The following is a 20268-nucleotide window of genomic DNA, read 5'->3' as shown; positions in this document are numbered from 1 at the left end:
TCCTTCTTAACAAAAAAGACAAAAACCTTTACCTAGAAATAGAAACTAAGTCAATTTGAAGGTCTTTGGTCAAAATTAGTCAAAAAAGTCAAAGGCCTTGAAGCTCATTTCTTGGCGCCAAATGTTTTTAGAGTTTATTCATATGAGCCCTGATGCTATGTCCGGCCAATATCCCGGTCGAATCCCTACCGGGGTATGTGGCCGGTGTACAAATAAGAGAATCAAGGATAGGACTTTTTAGGATCTATTGTCAAGTACTTCGGCCGGAATTCAGTCGGAATATTGACCGGGCATAGGATCATTTTGGTTATTTATATAGTCAAAAGTCTATATCACTGATCAAATTAGGGATTTTTCCTAAATTAGGGTGTTAAGTTTGTGGTCATCCATCTCAAAATCAATTGGCAATGAGTGGAGAGGACTTATACTTTATATTCTTGGATGCTAGTTACCGATTCTCCCATGTGGGACTATTCTCACACACCCCCTCACGTGTAGCGTTCTTTTGAGCCTAACACGTGTGTTTTTTTACGTGGAACACGTGTGGCTTTTAAGCCTATCACGTGTGTGCCTAGCTCTGATACCATGTTAAGTTAGTGGTCATCCAACTCAAAACCAATTGGCAATGAGTGGAGAGAACCTATATTTTACATTCTTGGTTGCTAGTTACCCATTCTCCCATGTAGGAATATTCTCACACGCCCCCTCACGTGTGGCGTTCTTTGAGTCTAACACGTGTGTGTTTTTTTTCTTTCGGTTGACGTGGAGCACGTGTGGCTTTTAAGCCTATCACGTGTGGGACTAGTGGATTATGGGTCCACCACGCTTTTAAGCCCACCACGTTTGAGTTGGATGGCCACAAACTTAACGTAGGGAAGATTTTATTACCTAAAATCTTGGTGATAAGTAAATGTGTTGTAAAAAAATTGTTTAAATCAGTGATCTCTTATCTAAGCGGAAATATAAGAAGAGGCTATTTATTATGGTGGCCAATAAGTGGACAACCATTTTTCTTATATGGACAACTATCTTAAGTGGACAACTAGAAAAATTAATTTTTTTATATGGACACCAGTTTTTAAGGGGACAACTCTCTATTATTTTCACTTAAGTCCTCTTAGAATTAGATGTATTATTTTAACTCCTCCCTCTCCATAAACCCTGATTTAGTTTGGTCTTCTTCTTCCTACTACTTAATCTTCATCACCAACAACCAAATTTCTAGAGAGAAATTTTTTGGAGAAGCATTGTTGATTATGGCATCAAAGAAAGGGAAGGGAATTGGTGAAGGATCTTCCCAAAGAGAAAGATAAGATCTAAGAACCCTAAACCCCTAAAACTAGAACTCAAAATTTTCAAAACCCTACAAAACCTTTTTTTTCTCGTGTTTAACTTGCCAAAATTTGTTCCAAATTAAATTTTTGTCTTTGAATAGTCAGTGTGTCTCGAATTCTTGACAATTGCACATCAGAAGTTGCTATTACTTTTTGGAAGTTTTAAGTACTAGTTATTTGCGTATGGACTTCACAATTAATAGATGAAACTTAAACAAAATTTGATTCCTTCAACAAAAAAAAAAAAAGAAATTTGACTATACTTTTTTAATTTTGTCTTCTTTAAACATAAAACCCAAATCAGTCACTAAGCTAGTAGTCACAGTATTAATTGGGTTCCTTTGGTTTGAAGTTTTCAAGAATGGAAAAATATAGGTAAATTAACTGGCAGATGACCTTGGAAGGCAACCCGATCTTGGAAAAACGGATATCCTTTGATTCGAAAATAATCTTACTCACTCCACTTGCATGATGATACCAGGAAAAACAACTTCCACACCATAGTAGACCAAGTTGTGTGTATTGCTTTGGCTCACGTGCATGCACGTGCCGTACATTGCCTTCACAAAAATGGGGATCTCGAGGTCCCTAGGATTTTTCATGGAATCAATCGTCTATTGGAGTGTATGTTTTTCCTGACTATGATCGGATAACTTAGAGCATCTCCAATGGGACACTCAATCTCTAACACTTAGAGTGTCACATAGGTTGTGTTTGTTTTTTCAAAATTTCAGATCTGAAATCTGAATTGGTCTCCAATTCAGATTTCAGACGTTTGTTTTTTTTTTTTCACAAAATCTGAATTGACGTCTGAATAGTCCCAAGGTCTGAATTCGGCTGAAATAAGTCCACATATTTTCAGACTTCAAAACAAGTCTGAAAATGAAGGACACAATCTGAAATGAGTAAAATGACGAACTTAACCCTCTTAAAAAAATTAGAAATCAAAACAATCGAGAGTTTCTTCTCTTCTCTTCTCGGCTTCTTCACTCAGAAAACCCTAGGGTTCCAGCTGAGTTCCAGTCCTTATGCTTTCCCTCCCTCCTCCCTCTCTCTCTCTCTAAAACACACACACACGCACTTTCTCTCTCTTAAACCCTCTGTCAAAATCGCAGAATTTGTTGATTCACCTTCCATAAGATCGCCAATTTGAAGCTATTGAGCGCGACGAGCAGCACCGGAGACCTAGTTGTGAGCAGCACCGGGGACCTAGTAATGATCATTTCTCTCTCTCAACAAGTTCAATAAGTTGTTAGTTTCATTTCTGTATTTTATTTTGCAGTTTTTGAACTACTATTACTTACTAATATTGTCATAAACCCTATAAAGGGTTTAATGGGTTTGCTTAGTTTTGATGTTTGAAGTCGTTTGAATGGTTGATTTGAGATCCACTCAAACGAACTGAAAAAGGGACAAACATCACCTAGGCTGAACTGGAATAGGTCAGTTTATGCTAGATTAGATATTGAAGTTGCCTGAATTGATTGATCCTGATTTCACAAGACCCACAAAAAATTGCAGGAAGAGGTTGTTAATTGAGTTTTACAACACCAATATTTACTACTTGGTTGATTTCTAGACTCGAAATTCGAACATTACTTATCTTAGTTAAAGCCCAACCATTACTATATGAGAGTAGATATTATAGTACCTAAAAGGGTACTTACACAAGCATGATCATCGTCGATACTAGATTACAGAGACATCGATAGTTAAACTAACTAATTAACAATCCTACAACTACGACGAATCTCCCCATTTTCACCAGTAAGAGGCTTCAAACTTCCCATTTTCATCATTGATTTCTTGAAGTCTTCGAAGAACAATGGTGCATTTACTGCATAGTTTTCAACGATTTCAAGTGCCGGACTATTCTCAGTCAACAATGGGTTTGCTTAGTTTTAAGAATTTTTGTTGGTTTAATTGGTACAGGTTTTGATGAATTTAAATGAATGTGTGAAAGTAGTAACTAGGGTTTTTGCTGGTTAAAGAATTAAGGGTTTTTTTTTGAAATGGAAGAAAGAGAAGAATCTTGTAATGATATGATGCATGTCTAGTACATACTTTATCTCTCTCTTTATCCATGGGTGGTCCTAGGTAGTAAGCACTGTAGAAGAAAGGTGCAAAAAATCAGACTATAGAAATGTAATGACATATACATATTACACACTCTCATGCTATTCAGTATGTACAGTAATTTCATCCATGAACTTCAGAACTAGGTCTCAATCAAGAAAGTGCATATCAGTGTGTATATGTACATATACATATATATTGATATACTTGTGTTGTACAAGCTTATAAGGAATATAAACTTCAAGATTATTGTTTATATTCACTTATAAGGTAGATATATTCACTTTAACTACTCGTTTTTTTTTTTTCGTGGCCTAGTGATTTGTTTCAATGTCGTTAAAAGTTTTCTAATTTTGTTCACTTTAAACCAATACTTATATATCAAATAACTGAATGAATAAATGAATCATGATCATGATTAAATGCTTGAATCATGATCATGACTCTTGTTAGGGATACTGCTACTTGTAATGAACATATGCGAGCTGTACTTACCGTAGTGATAATGCTGATAAGTAACTCCCAGCTTTGTTAAGTTTTGGAAGTTTGACAGATATCAGGGCTTACTATTCCTTTAATTTCTATGGTCTTGATAGAAAATAATCAACCTACTTAATAACTTCTCTGTTTGATTTAATAATAGGTAGCTGACTCACTTGAGAAAGGCACGGAGCATGAAGACGAGTACATGATCAGTGAGAAGGAGTTCCTTGTGAATCGGTAGATAGTTTTTATTCAGGTTTTGTGGTGGTTAGTGGTGCTGGTTCGGTTGTGGTGGTGGTGGTAGTGGTGTTGGTGGTGGAAGTTTTTTAATTCAAGGGGTTATTAGTGTTAAATTAACACACATTTGGATTTTTTTTTTGTTGAAAGATTTGGATTTTTTTTGTTGAAAGATTTGGAAGTAATTGTTCTTTTACTATAAGGGTATAAATGTAAAAAATTCAATTCAGACATAATATTTCAGATGAAAAAACAAACATGCTAACTCGTAAAATTATTCAGCCAATTCAGATTCAGCCATTTCAGTTCAGCCAATTCAGATTCAGCCAATTCAGATTCAGACAAAAAAAAAAAACAAACACAACCATAGACTTTTTGGAGTTTTTGTTAAAAATCATCTCCAATGGAACACTTTATTAGACACTCTAATATGAGGTGGACACATTTATTGTAGAGTGTCTAGAGAGAGAAACTCTAAAATGAGAGTGTCTACTTGAGACACTCTAAGTGTTACTTTTAAATTTCAACCAATAAAAATTCTTGCTTTTCAACTACTTTTTATCAATTGAATTGAAGAAGGACATGTGTATTAAGTATAGACACTTTAGAGATCTCCATTGGAGACCAACAAAAATTAGAGTGTCTCTATATTGACATTTTGGAAAGAGAATCTCTATTGGCCCTTGACAACTAGGACTTTTAGAGTGTTTGTTAGAGTGTCCCATTGGAGATGCTCTTACTACTGAGCCGTTTGTCTAGACACTTCGAGTAACTGTGCGGTGGCACTTGATTTGGTTCTCCTTTCATGCCTGATCATTAGTTCACTGTTACTTACCAATCAATTTATGTAGATAAAAAATCATTGAAATAAATAAATTTCATATTTATAAACTTAGAGGTAGCTTTCGTACTAAAATAGAACAAATATGGCCGAAAAACAACTAAAATCTGGACAAGATATGCCGTAGACTTCTAAATTTTACCTATTTTCCTCTCTTAACAGTTGATTGATATTTGATCTTATATTTTGGATTTTTGACAGACACCAAAAACTTTTTATAACATTCCCAATCACAGTTGAAGTGGAAAGAAGATGGTTTTATATTTGTCAGTTTTAAGTGTCGTGTTAAACGAAAGGTTTCTACTAGTATGGTGCGACATGTCAGTTTTTAGTAGCAGTAGATATAAGTGCGGAACTAGGATTTGAATTGATGCACCACTGGCCTAAAATTACTATAAAACAAATGGTAAAAGTTTTGATTCTTAGAACTATTGCTTGGAAGACGGAATGTTTAGTTCACTTACAATTGGTTAACTATGTTAGTCATCGAACATTTATCCTAATGTTTTTCTTCAAATGCCAGTTGATGATTTAGAAAGTTAAAATATTCATTAAGCTTAATTTTAATGGATTTCTTAACAACAATTTGAATAACAAAGATTATCCCCTACGTAATTTTGCTAGTCTTGTGACTCCATAGTAAATGTACCACAACTTTATATCATAAAAGACCTATACTACTCTTAGTTAATGCGAGTGATAGAATCGAAACTTCAAACAATGATTGTGGATCAGTGAACTATAACTTTAATCATCTTTATAATCACTACATAAAAAGATAAAAATTAAGTGAAAATTTAGAGGACAAAACTCAAAAACATTGAGAAGGGAAAATAAAACTATTAAGAAGGAAAAACAAAACCAATGATTGCATTCCAAGTCTGGACCTCAAGTGTGGAGCCACTAATCTATCTAATTCTTTGGATGTCTATAACTTTGTGGGAAATTTAGAAAATCTATCACGGGCTGCAAGTAGCTAAGCCCATGAGAAGAGCGCGCATGGGCATTAATGTCATTTTCATGACAGCAACGAAGGAGAGGGGTGAGGTAAGAGCGAAGAAAATGTTTATTGATACATCAAGTTGCCCCGATTTTCCTCAAGATTTGAATCTGACGGACAATATAATCTCGAAATACGAGCATTAAAACGGACAGAAACGAGCGATGAGAATCGGTAAAAGTTTGGAGTAAATTCTAGATTTTAGAAAAATTAGAGTCAGACGAAATGGCCGGTGGGAAGTCAGTATCCTGCACTTTTTTCTAAATCTCCCGATAATGACTGTAACGATAGAATTTGAGAAACGGGGTCACAATCACGTCCGTCCATTTCTTATAGAAGAAACCAAAACACTAGTCTCTGTGTACAAAAAAAATAAACACGTGCACACCTAAATATCTCCCCTTCATATTTTCTCAAATGGTGTTCCCTAAAGGCCCCCTTCATATTTTCTCAAATGGTGTTCCATAAGGCCGCGGTTTTTGTTGTAAAGAATAATCTTTCATTTTTATATAATTTTGTAGGTACATTATTTTTTAATCTAAAAATTAACATGATCCAATATAGTACCTTAATCTTTATTTTTCTATCAGTTTCACCACCACAACTTCCTACCACCACCATCCCGACTACTATTGTCACTGTCCACCTCTCATCTTTCCGCTCTCACTCGCTGTTATTCACTATCTCGATCTCTCCTCTCTCATTATCTCTCTCTCTCTATTTCTCTCTCGATCTTTCACTTTTTCTCTCTCGATCTCTCATTGTTTCTCGACCGATCTTTCGTTGACTATTTCTCCCTCTCATACACTGTTCCGACGAAGGAAAATGTTCACTTCGCCGGAACCAGACTTCAACGAGAGAATTTCACGACTATAAAACGTTTAGTGACCACAAAGTCTCTGATTTCCATAGAGATTTAGACAAACTGCAACAGAGAGGGAGAGACGAAGAGATAGTAGTTTTCTTAAGTTTTGACTGGGAGCAGGGACGTATCTACTCAAGGGCCAGGAGGGGTCATGGCCCCCCTGACCCTTAAGCATTCCAATTATGCCCATTTAATTATATTAAAATATAGTTTTACATTACCTTTAATGGCCCTACCTAAAACCCAACAACTTAACAAACCCTCATTCTTTCTTAAATAAACTCAACCCAAGCCAACTCAACTTAATCTTTCTCAAATAAATCTAACACAACATAAATTCTTTCCACCACCAGAATTCCTAGACATCAATAAGTAAATGACCTAATGCCCTTAGTTTCCACCGCCTCTCTATTTCGAATGGTAAGTTTTTATTATTTCAATGGTATGTTATATTATAAGTTTCTAGTGCTTTTCTATTTGTTAATATATATATATATATATATATATTGGATCCAATATATATATATATATATATATATATATATTGGTTCCAATTATAAAGAAAAATTAGTTCGAGTCATTCAAAGTTTCATATTATTAACCAAAGTCGGTTGTCTCTTTAATTGTAATCGAGAACAGGTAAATTTGTTAGAAAAATAGTCAATCTCTCTCTCTATATATCTCTCTCTCACTCACACACACCCTCTTCTTTGTGCTTACAAGTTAATTACATAAATGTATATATATATTTGTAAGTAAACGTTTAAATAATGTCGATAAAATGTATTTTAAGTAGGTACGATTCAAATGGCTAGTGGGAGGAATTGATTGTATATATTTTGAATGGAATTGAATTTTTTTAAGTTTGTAGTTCTGAATGGAATGGAATGAAATTGATTTGTGTTAAATCTTCATGGCTTATTTGCGTATAAATTTTTGAATTAGTTTATGACTAGAATATCTCGGCCCCCCGCTAACAAAAGTTCTGGTTCCGTCCCTGACTGGGAGATGGTCTAAGAAACAATGTCAACTTTGTAGAAAGGCAAATGTATTGGCATGCTAATCTATGGGTAAAAAGTAAATAATTTTATTGACCTTTCTTTCCATAACTCACTTCTTCAAACCCACCTTGCTGACCGTAAACGGCATAACTCCATGTCACAAGACCGTTCAACTGTCAACGGTAATAAAGATAGGGGTTTTCTTCACTTACACTAAATCTGAGTCAACAAAATAAAATATTAACCGGTAGTTTCGGTGCCTCTTCCGTCCATTGATAATGACAAAACCTGATAAAGTTTGGTAAAAAAGTGTTAAAGAAAGAGAGCAAACGTAGATCCATGTGTGTACAATCTTATCCAATTTCTTACTTCTTCTTCTTCCTTCCTATAAATCATCAACTTTCTTTCCCATTCTTATTCCAATCTTTACTTTATCTCTCTAAAAAATCTATCCTTTACTTTCTCTCTCTACAATGGCGTCAACTATCCTCAACTTCCGCCCTACCGGAATCCAAGCCTGTGCCTACTCCGGTACCGGTAAATCTGACACAAACAATCGAAAAAATCAATCGGCTAATTGGTGGACTCCACTTTTTGCGTGGAACTCTGATCCTGATTACATCGATAAACCAGATAAATCATCATCATCGTCGAAGAACAGATTAGAATCAAATTCGGATCTGACAAATTCAAGATCTAGATTCATGCCTGGTTGTTTCACCGAAGAAAAAGCTAAACAACTACGAATGAAGACGATGGAATCAGCTACATTTCATGATATCATGTATCATTCAGCTATAGCTTCTCGTCTTGCATCTGATGTTCCGATCAGATCTGATGTTTAAGTTTCGTCAGTTTTCCGGTACGATTCCGGCGCCGATAGTTTTTTAGGCGATTATCATGTTTTTTTATTTATTTTGTTTTTTAGTCTTTTACCAACCAAAATCTGTCGACTTTACTTGGAAGAACTTAGGTCAGCAAGCAAGATCTGGTTTGTCTTCGTTGAATCCTTTTATCCTTTACGGAGGAGATCTGATGATATTTTTCTTTTTATTTTGTTCAAATCTCTCTCTCTCTCTCTCTCTCTCTCTCTCTCTGTACGGATGTATATATTGAAGTTTGAACTTTTATTACAGTAGTTAACCCTAATTTTGTTAAATTTCATCTTTGATCTGGTTTATCAGATTTCAGATCTAATGATTTGTGTTTGTGATTCAACCATTATTATTCATTTTGATCGTATCGTGTGTCTTGATGATCTGGAAGATCTGTTGGTAGACCAAAAGCTTGAAACACTAACATAATGGAGAGAATGATCCAACGGTTTTAGTAGTTGGTAGTGTCACGAGAAAAGAGTTAAAGAAAAGATAATCGTACGGTAATGAATCTGAATTCTTTTTGACTTTATCCCTATGAGTTTAGGTGACGCGGATGAAATAGAAAATAACGGTACCCAAAGCAAGGCTCTGCAAGGTGTTTGCAAGGCTCTGCAAGGTGTTTGCAAGGCTCTGCAAGGTGTTTGCAAGGCTCTGCAAGGTATGTGCAAAGCTTTGCAAGGCTCTGCAAGGTGTTCGCAAGGTTGTGCAAGGTATTTGCAAAAGTTATGCAAGGTGTTCGCAAGGCTCTGCAAAGTTTTTGCAAGGCTCTGCAAGGTGTTTGCAAGGCTCTGCAAGGTGTTTGCAAGGCTCTGCAAGGTGTTTGCAAGGCTCTGCAAGGTGTTTGCAAGGCTTTGCAAGGCAGTGCAAAGTGTTTGCAAGGCAGTGCAAGGTGTTTGCAAGGTATTTTCTTAGACTAGGGTTAGGTTGGTCTTTTTACTGAAATTGAAAATTACATAATTGCCATCAGGGAGGTGAAGCCTAAAAAACTTTGATGAATCCTTTTTAACTAAAGTCATAATTTCTTAGGGAGTTTTGGCCAGAACTCCCTATATAAAATGCATGGTTGAGATTTACTATTTAATCTAATGGTAAAAAAATTTAAAAAAATTTTGAAATTTTGTGAAAGTTTCGGATGTCGGATATTATCCGATATTCGTTAATATTATCGGATTCGGATATTGATTTATAATATCCGTCGGAATTATCGGATACAGATATTCAAATAGCTTATCGGATTCAGACACGGATATGCTTATATCCGACCTGATAAGCTACTGTTTACAGGCTTAACGCAAATAGTGGCTAAAGGCATCCCATAGAAAGGCTATTTGGCCGTTCGCACAAGGAGATCAGTCAATCTCCCTTGACTCCAAAACTGCGGATTCCGATCGACCCAAGGGATCTAATCCGAGTCCATACTTAGGAGTAGCAATTTAGTCTGAACCAACAGATCTTCGTCCAAACCAGTCCCTAACGGGAATGGTTTACCGACCCGTTTATTTAACCGGGGCGGGTATACGATGAAGTTAAAAAAAATGATCAGAGTTCTGGGCGGATTTGGTATAGTAAACTGAATACCTACTCGATTAACATGTCATATACTAAATATACATTATATTTCTAAAAAGTTAATTTTATATTTGTTGTAAAACAATCCCACATTGGTGGTGAGACGGAGTGTGGTGCTTCTCTTAAGAGGTTAAGCACCCTTCTCTAGTGAGGCCTTTTAAAACCGTGGGGCCCAGGTGTGCATTCCCTAGCGGATATTATCACTAGCAACCCGGAAGGCTGGTCTGCACCATCCTATGACACATTATCAACACGATTTGCTCTACTGTGATGTGGTCTTGGGAGGGTGTGTACCTCTTAAGAGGTTAAGCATCCTTCCCTAGTGAGGCATTTAAACCGTGAGCTACAGGTGTGCCAAAGCGGACAGTATCACTAACAGTCTTGAAGGCTAGCACGCACCATCTTATAACAATATTATCAATTCAACTATTTTATTTTGATATTTATTACTTAATTATTTGTAGTGTTATGAATTGATAAAACCAAAGTCCAAAATTTTATTAACATTAATACAGGACTTGGAAAAAAAAATACTAACTTTTTTGAAATTCGTTTCTACCCTACAAGACCCATTTATATTAAAAGAGTGGGACAGCACGACAATGATATTTTTAATCAGGCAGGTATGATAAAATGAAATACCTACCCCAATTAACCATCGAGACGGTAAAATCCGTTTGAGAGATTTTATAGGCAATTCTCAAAGTTGTTAAAGGCAATATCGCGGCAGTCCTTAACTTAATTAAAGACAATGTGTGATCAAGAGGCAATGCCTGATCAAACTTTGACTTGACGATGTAAAGTTGCCGCTCGACGACGTAAAGTTGCCGCTCGACAACGTCTGGTCGGCGACCTAACATGATTTTTTTTTTATATCTTCTTCTTCCTTCTTATTCTTCATTTTACTTTGGAACCAGATTTGTATCTGAACAACAAATCTCAAACTTAGATCTGTGGGACTTGGTTCTTCTCTTATTGAAGGTGTTTTGGTCATGTAACTAGACAAGACTCCATTAATATAGTTCGTGAATGCTTTTCGTCTTGGTATCAATTTCTTCGATACTTCTTCACACTTTAATTCTGCAATTTACTTCCTTTTTGTTTTCTCAGGGGTCGAATTTCAGGTTTTTGTGAATTGATGATTTGGGTTTAGGTATTATGGTACCACTAAATCGAAAACGGGAAATGGCTGAAAGCATTTGGAGTTCTTAGAGAGGAGTTCATCCTTTCAACAAAGTGTGGTTGTTATGGAGATGGTTTTGATTGCAACTTGAATATGCTGATATGTTGCAGTGCCCATGATATTGATTTTGGAGATATTGATATGGTAATACTTACTAACTGTTCAATTAGGGATTTCTTTTCCCTCTTTCACTTTGATGAAGATTTTAAATTGTTTTGAAGTTGTAATATATAGTAAATGAAACAATTCCCTAGCTTCAGAAGTTGAAGAAAGAAGGGATTACCTGATTCATCGGTATTACTAGAGTTCCTTTGGAGGTATTTAGTTATGTTCTAGATCGAGTGTCTGATGGAAACGTGGACATGATCCTATCATTATAGTGTCATTATTCCATCAAAGAAGATGAAGGAAGAGGAAGAAGAGAGAGAAAAGTTTTTTTTTTATTTCAGGTCGACTGCCCTACGATCTTTGAATTTCGGCCGACAGTTTTTTATGGAGAATAAAGAAGATGGCATTGCCTCTAACTAAACTCGGTCAACTTGTTTTGACCAAGTTCTGAATGCAAAATACATTGCTCTTAACAGAAAAACACATTACCTTTAAAACTTCCCAATCCGTTACTGACGAGATGAAATTGAAAAGAGGGTGAACCATCCCAAACCTGCCCCCTTGACATCCCTACCCTCTGAGACCAGTATGATGGTATTTTTAAGGGAGAACTTCGAGTTGTTATCTTGTCCTAACTTTGCTTTAAGACAATTACCATGATTTTTTTGGTAAATAGGTGTGACAAATTCTAATCGAATTTGATTGTTCAATATTACATCTAAATATATATTTTTTAAAGATTTAACGAATTGAAATTACTTGTTTTGGAGTCTTTCTAGTTCAAATCTTTATCAATGTTTCATGGTGGTTTTTTGGCCTGATGATGGCCAGTGGTGAGGCCAGAAACTTTTTGATGTGGGGGCACTCTTAAGTTAAAGTTGTTAGAACTAAAAATCGCGGAAGCTATCGAACCTATCCCAGAAATTGATCCGATGATGAAGATTATCGAAAAGCTAAGCCAAAATCTAACTATGCGAACAGAAATAATGAGGTTCGGCCTAAAGCCTACGTCCTCGGGCGAACAAGAAATCTTTATTGAAGGATAGATGAAGACGACTCACACAACCCGCAAGTTCGTCCCAAGATGGTACCGTATAGAAATTAACCTTCTATACTAGATCTTCGACGACCGAGAAATTAAACACCGCTCAAAATTATGAACAAAATTTCTCTCTCACTTGCTCTATCTTTAGAAGAGTTGTGTTTGTTGTTGATGTTAATTGATCGAATACAAGCATCCAAACCCCCCTATTTATATATGATATAAGCCGGTGGGATTGGATTGTGCTGACTCCAAATTGAGTAGAAAATTGGAAACTATCCATCCAATTCAAACCGCCTATAGGCATCTTGTTAAACTGCCCAATTCAAACCGCGTATAGCCATCTTGTTAAACCGCCTCCTAAAGCTGTTAGAAACTGCCCTCTTACAAAAGTAAATAACAAATTCATACGCTATAGAAAAAAAAAAACAAAAAGTTTACCATGTCAGCATACCTTTAACCAAATTGTACATAGTTTTTACCTTTCGCACGAAATGCATTAAAAATAATATAAACAAACACCAATCATTAACATAAAATATAAATTAATTATTTCAAAATTGATAATAAATTAAAATTATTTTGAAACTAATCTATAAAAAATAATCATTATGACATTTTGGAAGTTAGAGAGAGAAAAAGATATACCCTCACCGTAAACAATTAGGGTTTAAAATTCCTGATTAAGGGAAAATGAGTCATTAAGTCAAGAATTTTGTCAAGAACTTTGTACATGTAGCACTCCCGTTTTTTTTAAGGTTTTTTTCTAATTGTTTGATTACAGTGAATGTGTGGGTTGTGGCCGTTAGTTTGTTGAATTGGACGGTCATAGCCTCATAAGTAGGTGGGCCATGGGCCATTTGAGTTTTTTTACTTCCTCAATTAATGACGGGTTGAATTTTCTTGTCTCATAGGTAGGTGGGCCATGGACGGTCATAGTCTCATAGGTAGGTGGGCCATGGGCCATTTGAGGGTGCCTTTAGCGCATCCCTATGTGGGCTCGCCCCTGATGATGGCGAAAACACGAAGAAGATGAAGACATAAGAAACGTAAAATAAAATTATATTAGTGTAGTCGAAGGGAGCGCGCATAACCCCAGGCCATACCCGTCGCTATAGACACCCGACGTAAATTGCAATTTAACCGGGTTCCTTTAGCCACCCTCAACAAAAGATTGTCCGTCAGATAGCCAATCTGCCCTAACATTTTTTGAGAAGTTTTGAATGCACTCCCCAATTTTGCTATACATTCACATCCATGGTAATTCTTGTTGAAATCAAAGGAGATGAGAGTGTGGCCGATGGCCGGTGCAAAAATTTAGGCATTAAATGAAAGAGGTGGTTAGGACTTCTTTTTCAATTTTTTGGATTGGTTATAGTGGAAACTGATAGTGCCAACAGTAAAAAAAAAGAAAAAAGGTTAATGGGCAAATAGTTTTTTGAGTCAAATAATTTTGTCAAGTTTTCAACAAGAAAAAAGATAATGTTGTCAAAATATCACCAAAGCCTGTGTGTTGAGCAAAAAACTTATTGAAGCCAAAAGGAATAAGATGTGGCATGTCACTTATCACATTATATAATATTCTATAAGATTCTTTACCATGATTTATTACTTACTAGATGTCCACTGTGGCCTACGAGCGTTGTATATTTTAATTAGCTACGCAGTTTGTGATGCATGAAAATTTACTCATCGAGGTAGACTATGTCTCTATGGTGCATTTGTATATCGAAGTTGTGACTGTATATACTTAGACATTTATGCGTCCTAAGCTTCAAATCTAGACCATCTGACAATATAAAGGGACTTGTAATTCGAATATGCTATGTTAAATAAATATTGCCTATTAAAAATAAATATTATCTATTAATAACAACCAAAAAGTTTAAATTAGTATAAGTTATTAAAATAAATATAAAACATAATTTATAAAGATAACATTTATTATTTATAATTTTTTTAATATACTTATTATAAAGTAATAACTCAGAGAAAACAATAAAGATAATAGGAGAAAGATAGTTTTATAATTTTCACCAATAATATTAATATCAATTCTAACATAGCCATAAACTCAAATAAAATTTCCCCAGAAGTCTCATCTGTCATTAAATACAATAAACCCTTTAGACAGTTCTTTAAATTAAAAAACAGTCATAAAATTATTTGTTAAACCAAAATTAACTAAAGATGTTTATTTATTATTTTGTTATATATATGTTAAATAAATATTAGTATGGGAGGGTACTTTCCATTCATCTTTTTGACCAATAGCGAGTGAGAGAAAGAGTAGAAAAACCCAATATATATAAGGGGCCTATATATATATTATCGGGCAGACTTGTTGTCTTTCGGGCAGACAAATGGATTTTGATTGACTTTGGGCTGAATTTTTTCTCACTTTTAAACTTCTACATATGACCCAAACCATGTCTATTCTTCTATCAATTAAAAAATAGATTATCATGTAATTAAAAAATAGATTATCGTGTAATTAAAAAATAAAAGGTCATGTATTTATAAATTTTCCTGTATTAGTTAATGAATATTAAATACAAATACTATATATATTTATAAAATAACATAATTTATAAACATAACGTTTATTATTTAATTTCATTTTTTACAAAATTTATCATTTATCAGATATTTGATTAAATTTAGATTTAAGAATTCGATATCTATTAGAGAAAAAAATTCAGTTAAACATCATCAATAAAACCATATAAACTTTGAGGCACCTCTCCAAATGTGGGGATGAAGAAGAATGACATTTTATATAGTAATAACTCTACCAAAAACTAATGCATCCTCCAATTTATACTTGTTTATACTTCCTCAGTGCTGGTGTTGGAGGTGATTTTACGAAAAAAAAACTTTGACATGAGATCAAGATAGTACGGAAAGAAATGAAAATCATGAAAACTAAAGAAAAAAAAAGAATAAATTGTCGTTTGAAGAATGGTAAATTTCAATCATCCTTTATTCTAGTATATATATATATATACTAGGGTATATCCCGTGCCCTAGGACACGGACACTTGTATCAATTAAATGTTACGAAATTTATTGTTATATTTTATTGAGAGAGAGATTTTTATTAGTTATTATTTTTTTGTTTCTTTTCTCTTAAATTAGTTATTATTCTTTTGAGAGAGAGAGATTTCAATTTCTTTTTTCAACCCTTGAAATTTATTTTGTTTCTTTATTTCTTAAATTAGTTATTTTATTTCTAAGAAGGAAACGATTATTGTTTTTTAAATAGGTAACTTTATTTCTACGAAGGACTACATTTTAAATTTTGAGAAGGGCTTCTAGACAATATCCTTTATTAAAAAAGGATGTTTGTCCCGGTCACCGTTTTCCCTTCTGTTTTATTATATAGATATAGAACAAAATAGGAGATGGGTGGGAATAAATATTCTCTGAAAGGATCACAACAAACTATCAGAAGAATCATATAAGCTGCTTGTAGTATATGTTTTTTTTTTATTCTGAAAGGATCCCAACGAAAATATGAAACTGAAAAAATTAAAATTTATAATAGTTTTATTGCCAAATATCTGACTTAGAGTATTGAGTTTGAAACAAAAAATAACAATTGCAACATGTAGAGAATGGTATCCACATATATACTCGATCGATTGTTTGCCCAGACCTAACATACACTAACCATAAAGACTCGTCGACATTAAAGATGAAAGGTAGTTGATAGTTGGTGGGACATATTCACACATAAGATATCAACTATATCTTTCGCTGTATAAATTTAGCATTTTACGTGTATACGGATGTGCAAGAAATTAATTTGCATAGTATTGGTGCAAATGGCTTAAGAAATATATTTAACAATTCTGACAATTAACAACCTTAATGAGAGGGATATAAAATCTAAATATGAATTGATCATTTTGTAGTTGTTTAGTTTGTAGAGATAAAGAGATTGCTAGAAAAATATGTAGGAGAAAGAAGATGAAGTCATGTTGAAGTTATCTAGTTTAGAGAGACAATAGTAAATTAGTAGTGGACATGATTGATGTGCCTAAAAGGTTACCCTAAAAGGTCTCCACCTACCAGTATACGGGCGTCAAGTAGTTAAAACCCACTAAGACCAGGATCGATCCTCAAAGACTAAGTGAAACCTATTCTGAAACTTAGAACTAGTACGGGTTTCGTTCAAAGTTGATTGGTGAGATAAAATGATAAAATATTAAAACGAAGACAAATAATAACAATACAATAAAATCAATGTGGGGAAAACCTAGAGAGTTTGAATCTACCTATGAAACACTTAAAAAGACATTTAATAAATGAGAAGTTTTATAGGGCCCTCTCATTTTTGTTAAAAGGCTTCCCCATGAAATCATTGACTTGGTAAATAGTCATTGACCTTGTTTGGTTAACCCCCCCCCCCCCCCCCCCCCTTGCAATGGTTTAAAAAAAACTCACTTTAAGGGTGTATATCACCCACATTAACAATTTACATATCTCAACCCTAAATCTCTCCAAAACTCAAATCCCTAAACATTCCTCTTCTTCCACTTTGGTGATAATCAAACTTTCAAAAAACTAAACCTAGAGTTTGAAGAAGATGAAAGATGAAGATGAAAAGAGGGAGAGATAACGAGAGACAAATCGAGAGAGAATGAGGGAGAGATGAAGATGAAAATGTCAGTAGTGATAGAGGTGATAGATTTTACAGAGAGAGAAGATAAGTTGAAGAAAAAGAAGATAAAACAGAGCTACTGGTCCAATTTTCGGTGGGCTCAGGCCGAATTATGCAATATTTACGGACCGAGTCCAGCGTAAAATGTTGCATAATTCGGCGTGAGCCCACAGTAAAATGTTACATAATTCGCCTGAGCCCACCGAAAATTGGTCCAGCAAGTAGCTGCTGGAGCAGGTAGCTGTTGGACCAATTTCCGGTGGTCTTAGGTCGAATTATGCAATATTACGGCTCAAACCCACCGTATTTTCCACCAGTAGCTTTTCAATCTGGTGCCACCAAAAAGCTCATTTGGGGGTTTTCTTCCTCTCTTCATTTTCACCCGCTTCTAGACGAAATACTTTCAAATAAGGTCCGCAAATCTTCTTCCTTGTGTTGCTAGCCAGTAGATTCAACATTCAAGTATTAAATCATTGTAGTTTCAAAAAAACAATAAAAACAAAACCTAGGGTTACGAAGAAGATGAAAGAGGAAGAGATGAAGATGAAAAGAAGGAGAAAGAAAGAGAGAACGAGAGAAAAACCGAGAGAGAATGAGGGAGAGATGAGATGAAAATGGCGGTAGTGATAAAGGTGATAGATTTTACAGAGAGATGGGATAATTTGAAGAAGAAGAAGAAGAAGAACGGAGGTTATGGGGAAGATGAAGAGAGGTGGGGCTTTTGATCGGTCAACGGACATTTTCTTGGTTTGAATAATTTTGACCTAACAACGTTAACTTTACCGTTAGGTCAAACTAGAAAAGGGAGAGTGTCTTTTTCTGGAGGGGTCCTTCTAACCCAAATGGGAGATTCGGGGGGGCGCTTTTAAAGGAGGGGTCCATTTAACAAAAATGGGGAGGGGGGCCTACAGAATCTCCCTTAACAAATTAATATAAATTTCTTTTCTATTACTCGGACCTTAGGATATGAACTATCTAAAGTCCGGAAAATATTTCCGTTGAAACAATATTAATTACTTATCTATTCACCATTGGTATGAATATAAAATTATCCAACTATTACTCATCAACTAATAAGTATAGACTATCAAAGAATTTAATCTAAGGTTGTGTTTGTTTTTAAAAATTTTCAGATATGAAATCTGAATTGAGACTTATTTCAGATTTCAGATGTTTGTTATTTTTATCAAGAAAATTTGGGTTGAATTGGATATTTGTCTGAATGGGCTGAAAACAAGCCCACTCATTTCAGACTTTAAAACAAGTCTGAAAAGAGAGTCCAACTTTTGAAATGTGTTGAATCACTGTTTTACCCCTGTGAAAATAGAAAATGCTTTTGTTCTCCCTCTTATCTTTTTCACCTACCACCACCGGCAATGCCCCCCGACGACACTACCACCACCACCACCGGCAATACCACTACCAACGCCGCCACCACCAGCACCACCACCACTGATTTAGAAACGCAGATCTGATCTCCACCACCGACCTAAGAAACACAAATCTAATCACTGTTTGAGCCAGATTCAAATTTTACACCACCGACCATAACCACCTCCACCACCGACCAGAACCACCATCACCACCACTGACAAGAACCACCACCAACGACCAGAATCGCCACCTTCTTCTGCCTTCATTCCCTTTCTAGGATTTTTAGTTAAACACCAGAAAACCTAGGGCAAACTTATTCATTCTTCATGAGGGTTATATCTCTGTGTAGAGATATAGAGATGGATATAGCTCTCTTAGATCTTAGATATAGAGAGGGGGAGAGGGAGAGGGAGAGGGAGAGAGAGAGAGAGAGAGAGAGAGACAAAGAATGAGAGAGAGAATCCCTACCAGGCAGCCATCGGCAGAGAGAGTTTAGGAAAGAGAGGAACAAAAGATATTATTAGGGTTTTTAGTTTTGAAGAAAGAGAAATTAGGCAGATTTTTTTTTCATAAAAAAGACTAATAAGGGTCTTAAGGGTATAAACGTCAATTTTCAATTCAGACTCAATTATTCAAATTAAAGAAAACAAACATCTTACACATAAATAATATAGACATTTCAGATTCAGCCAATTCAATTCAGTCAATTAAGATTCAGACCTCCACAAAAAAACAAACACAACCTAAGCATGATAAATCAAATCATGAAGCATAAATAATGAAGAATTAATTTAAAATAACTATCAATACTACTTAATAATTATTTTTGGCAAAGGTGTTTACTTAATAATTGTCCAAGTGGGAGATTGTTGGAAATTTGGGACAATTTATTAATTAAGCTATTTTACAAAATTAGAAATTAGTTTTATAATATTTGAATTTGAAATTGATGTCTAATAGTTATATCTTTTGATAAATTATTTAGATAGATATATCTATTTGTGAAAAGTTTTTCTACTTGAAAAGTGTTCTTTTGTTTTCTATAAATAAGGTTTTCTCAAAACAGATTTGAAAGTGTAGTAAAAACTATGTAGAAATTATGTCGGAATCTCCTTTGCCATCTAAAATATGTTCTAATGCTACTTAAGTGAAATCTCCACAAATTACTTGGTGTAGTTTCACAAAGGCTTGTCATATCTTAGGAAACAATTTGCCTTGAACCTTCAAGTGATCTCGATCGAGAGGGAGCAAATAATGCTTTAAGGAAAGTGTACCTCGTACACGTTTCAAGCCTCTAATCTCCATCCCTCTTCCATTCATCTTTATTTGTTCCCGAAGGCAATTTTTCTAACACAGTCGCCCATCTTAAGAAGAGGTTGCTCCAGCTTGTGAATAAATGTGTTCCTTCTGAGGAGCGGGAAGAGAAAACAGACCACATTTTGGTGCATGGCGAAGTGGTCATGGCTTTGTGGTATTACTTCATTAACGCCTTCAACATTTATTGGAGCCTCTCGAGGTCAATTGATCACGCAATTATTCAATGGCAGGATACAAAGAATCCGAAAGCAAGAAAGGATTATTTGAATCTGATCCCCTTTACAATCATTTGAT

At 34.9% G+C, this 20268-nt stretch overlaps 1 protein-coding gene across 1 annotated transcript; it reads left to right on the top strand.

The window, feature by feature from the left end:
• The first annotated feature begins 8310 nt into the window (after positions 1 to 8310).
• LOC147539743 (uncharacterized) lies at positions 8311 to 8682 on the top strand. Its single transcript, XM_086643171.1, has one exon. The coding sequence runs from the start codon at positions 8311 to 8313 to the stop codon at positions 8680 to 8682; it is 372 nt and encodes a 123-aa protein (XP_086499297.1).
• The last annotated feature ends 11586 nt before the right edge of the window (positions 8683 to 20268 follow it).

The sequence above is a fragment of the Eschscholzia californica genome, unplaced genomic scaffold (assembly GCF_041429995.1).
Source record: "Eschscholzia californica isolate CP2 unplaced genomic scaffold, dmEscCali1.0.p SCAF_5, whole genome shotgun sequence".
NCBI classification, from domain to species: Eukaryota; Viridiplantae; Streptophyta; class Magnoliopsida; order Ranunculales; family Papaveraceae; genus Eschscholzia; species Eschscholzia californica.
The sequence above is the reverse complement of the archived record's forward strand: the minus strand, read 5'-3'. Positions and strand labels throughout refer to the sequence as shown.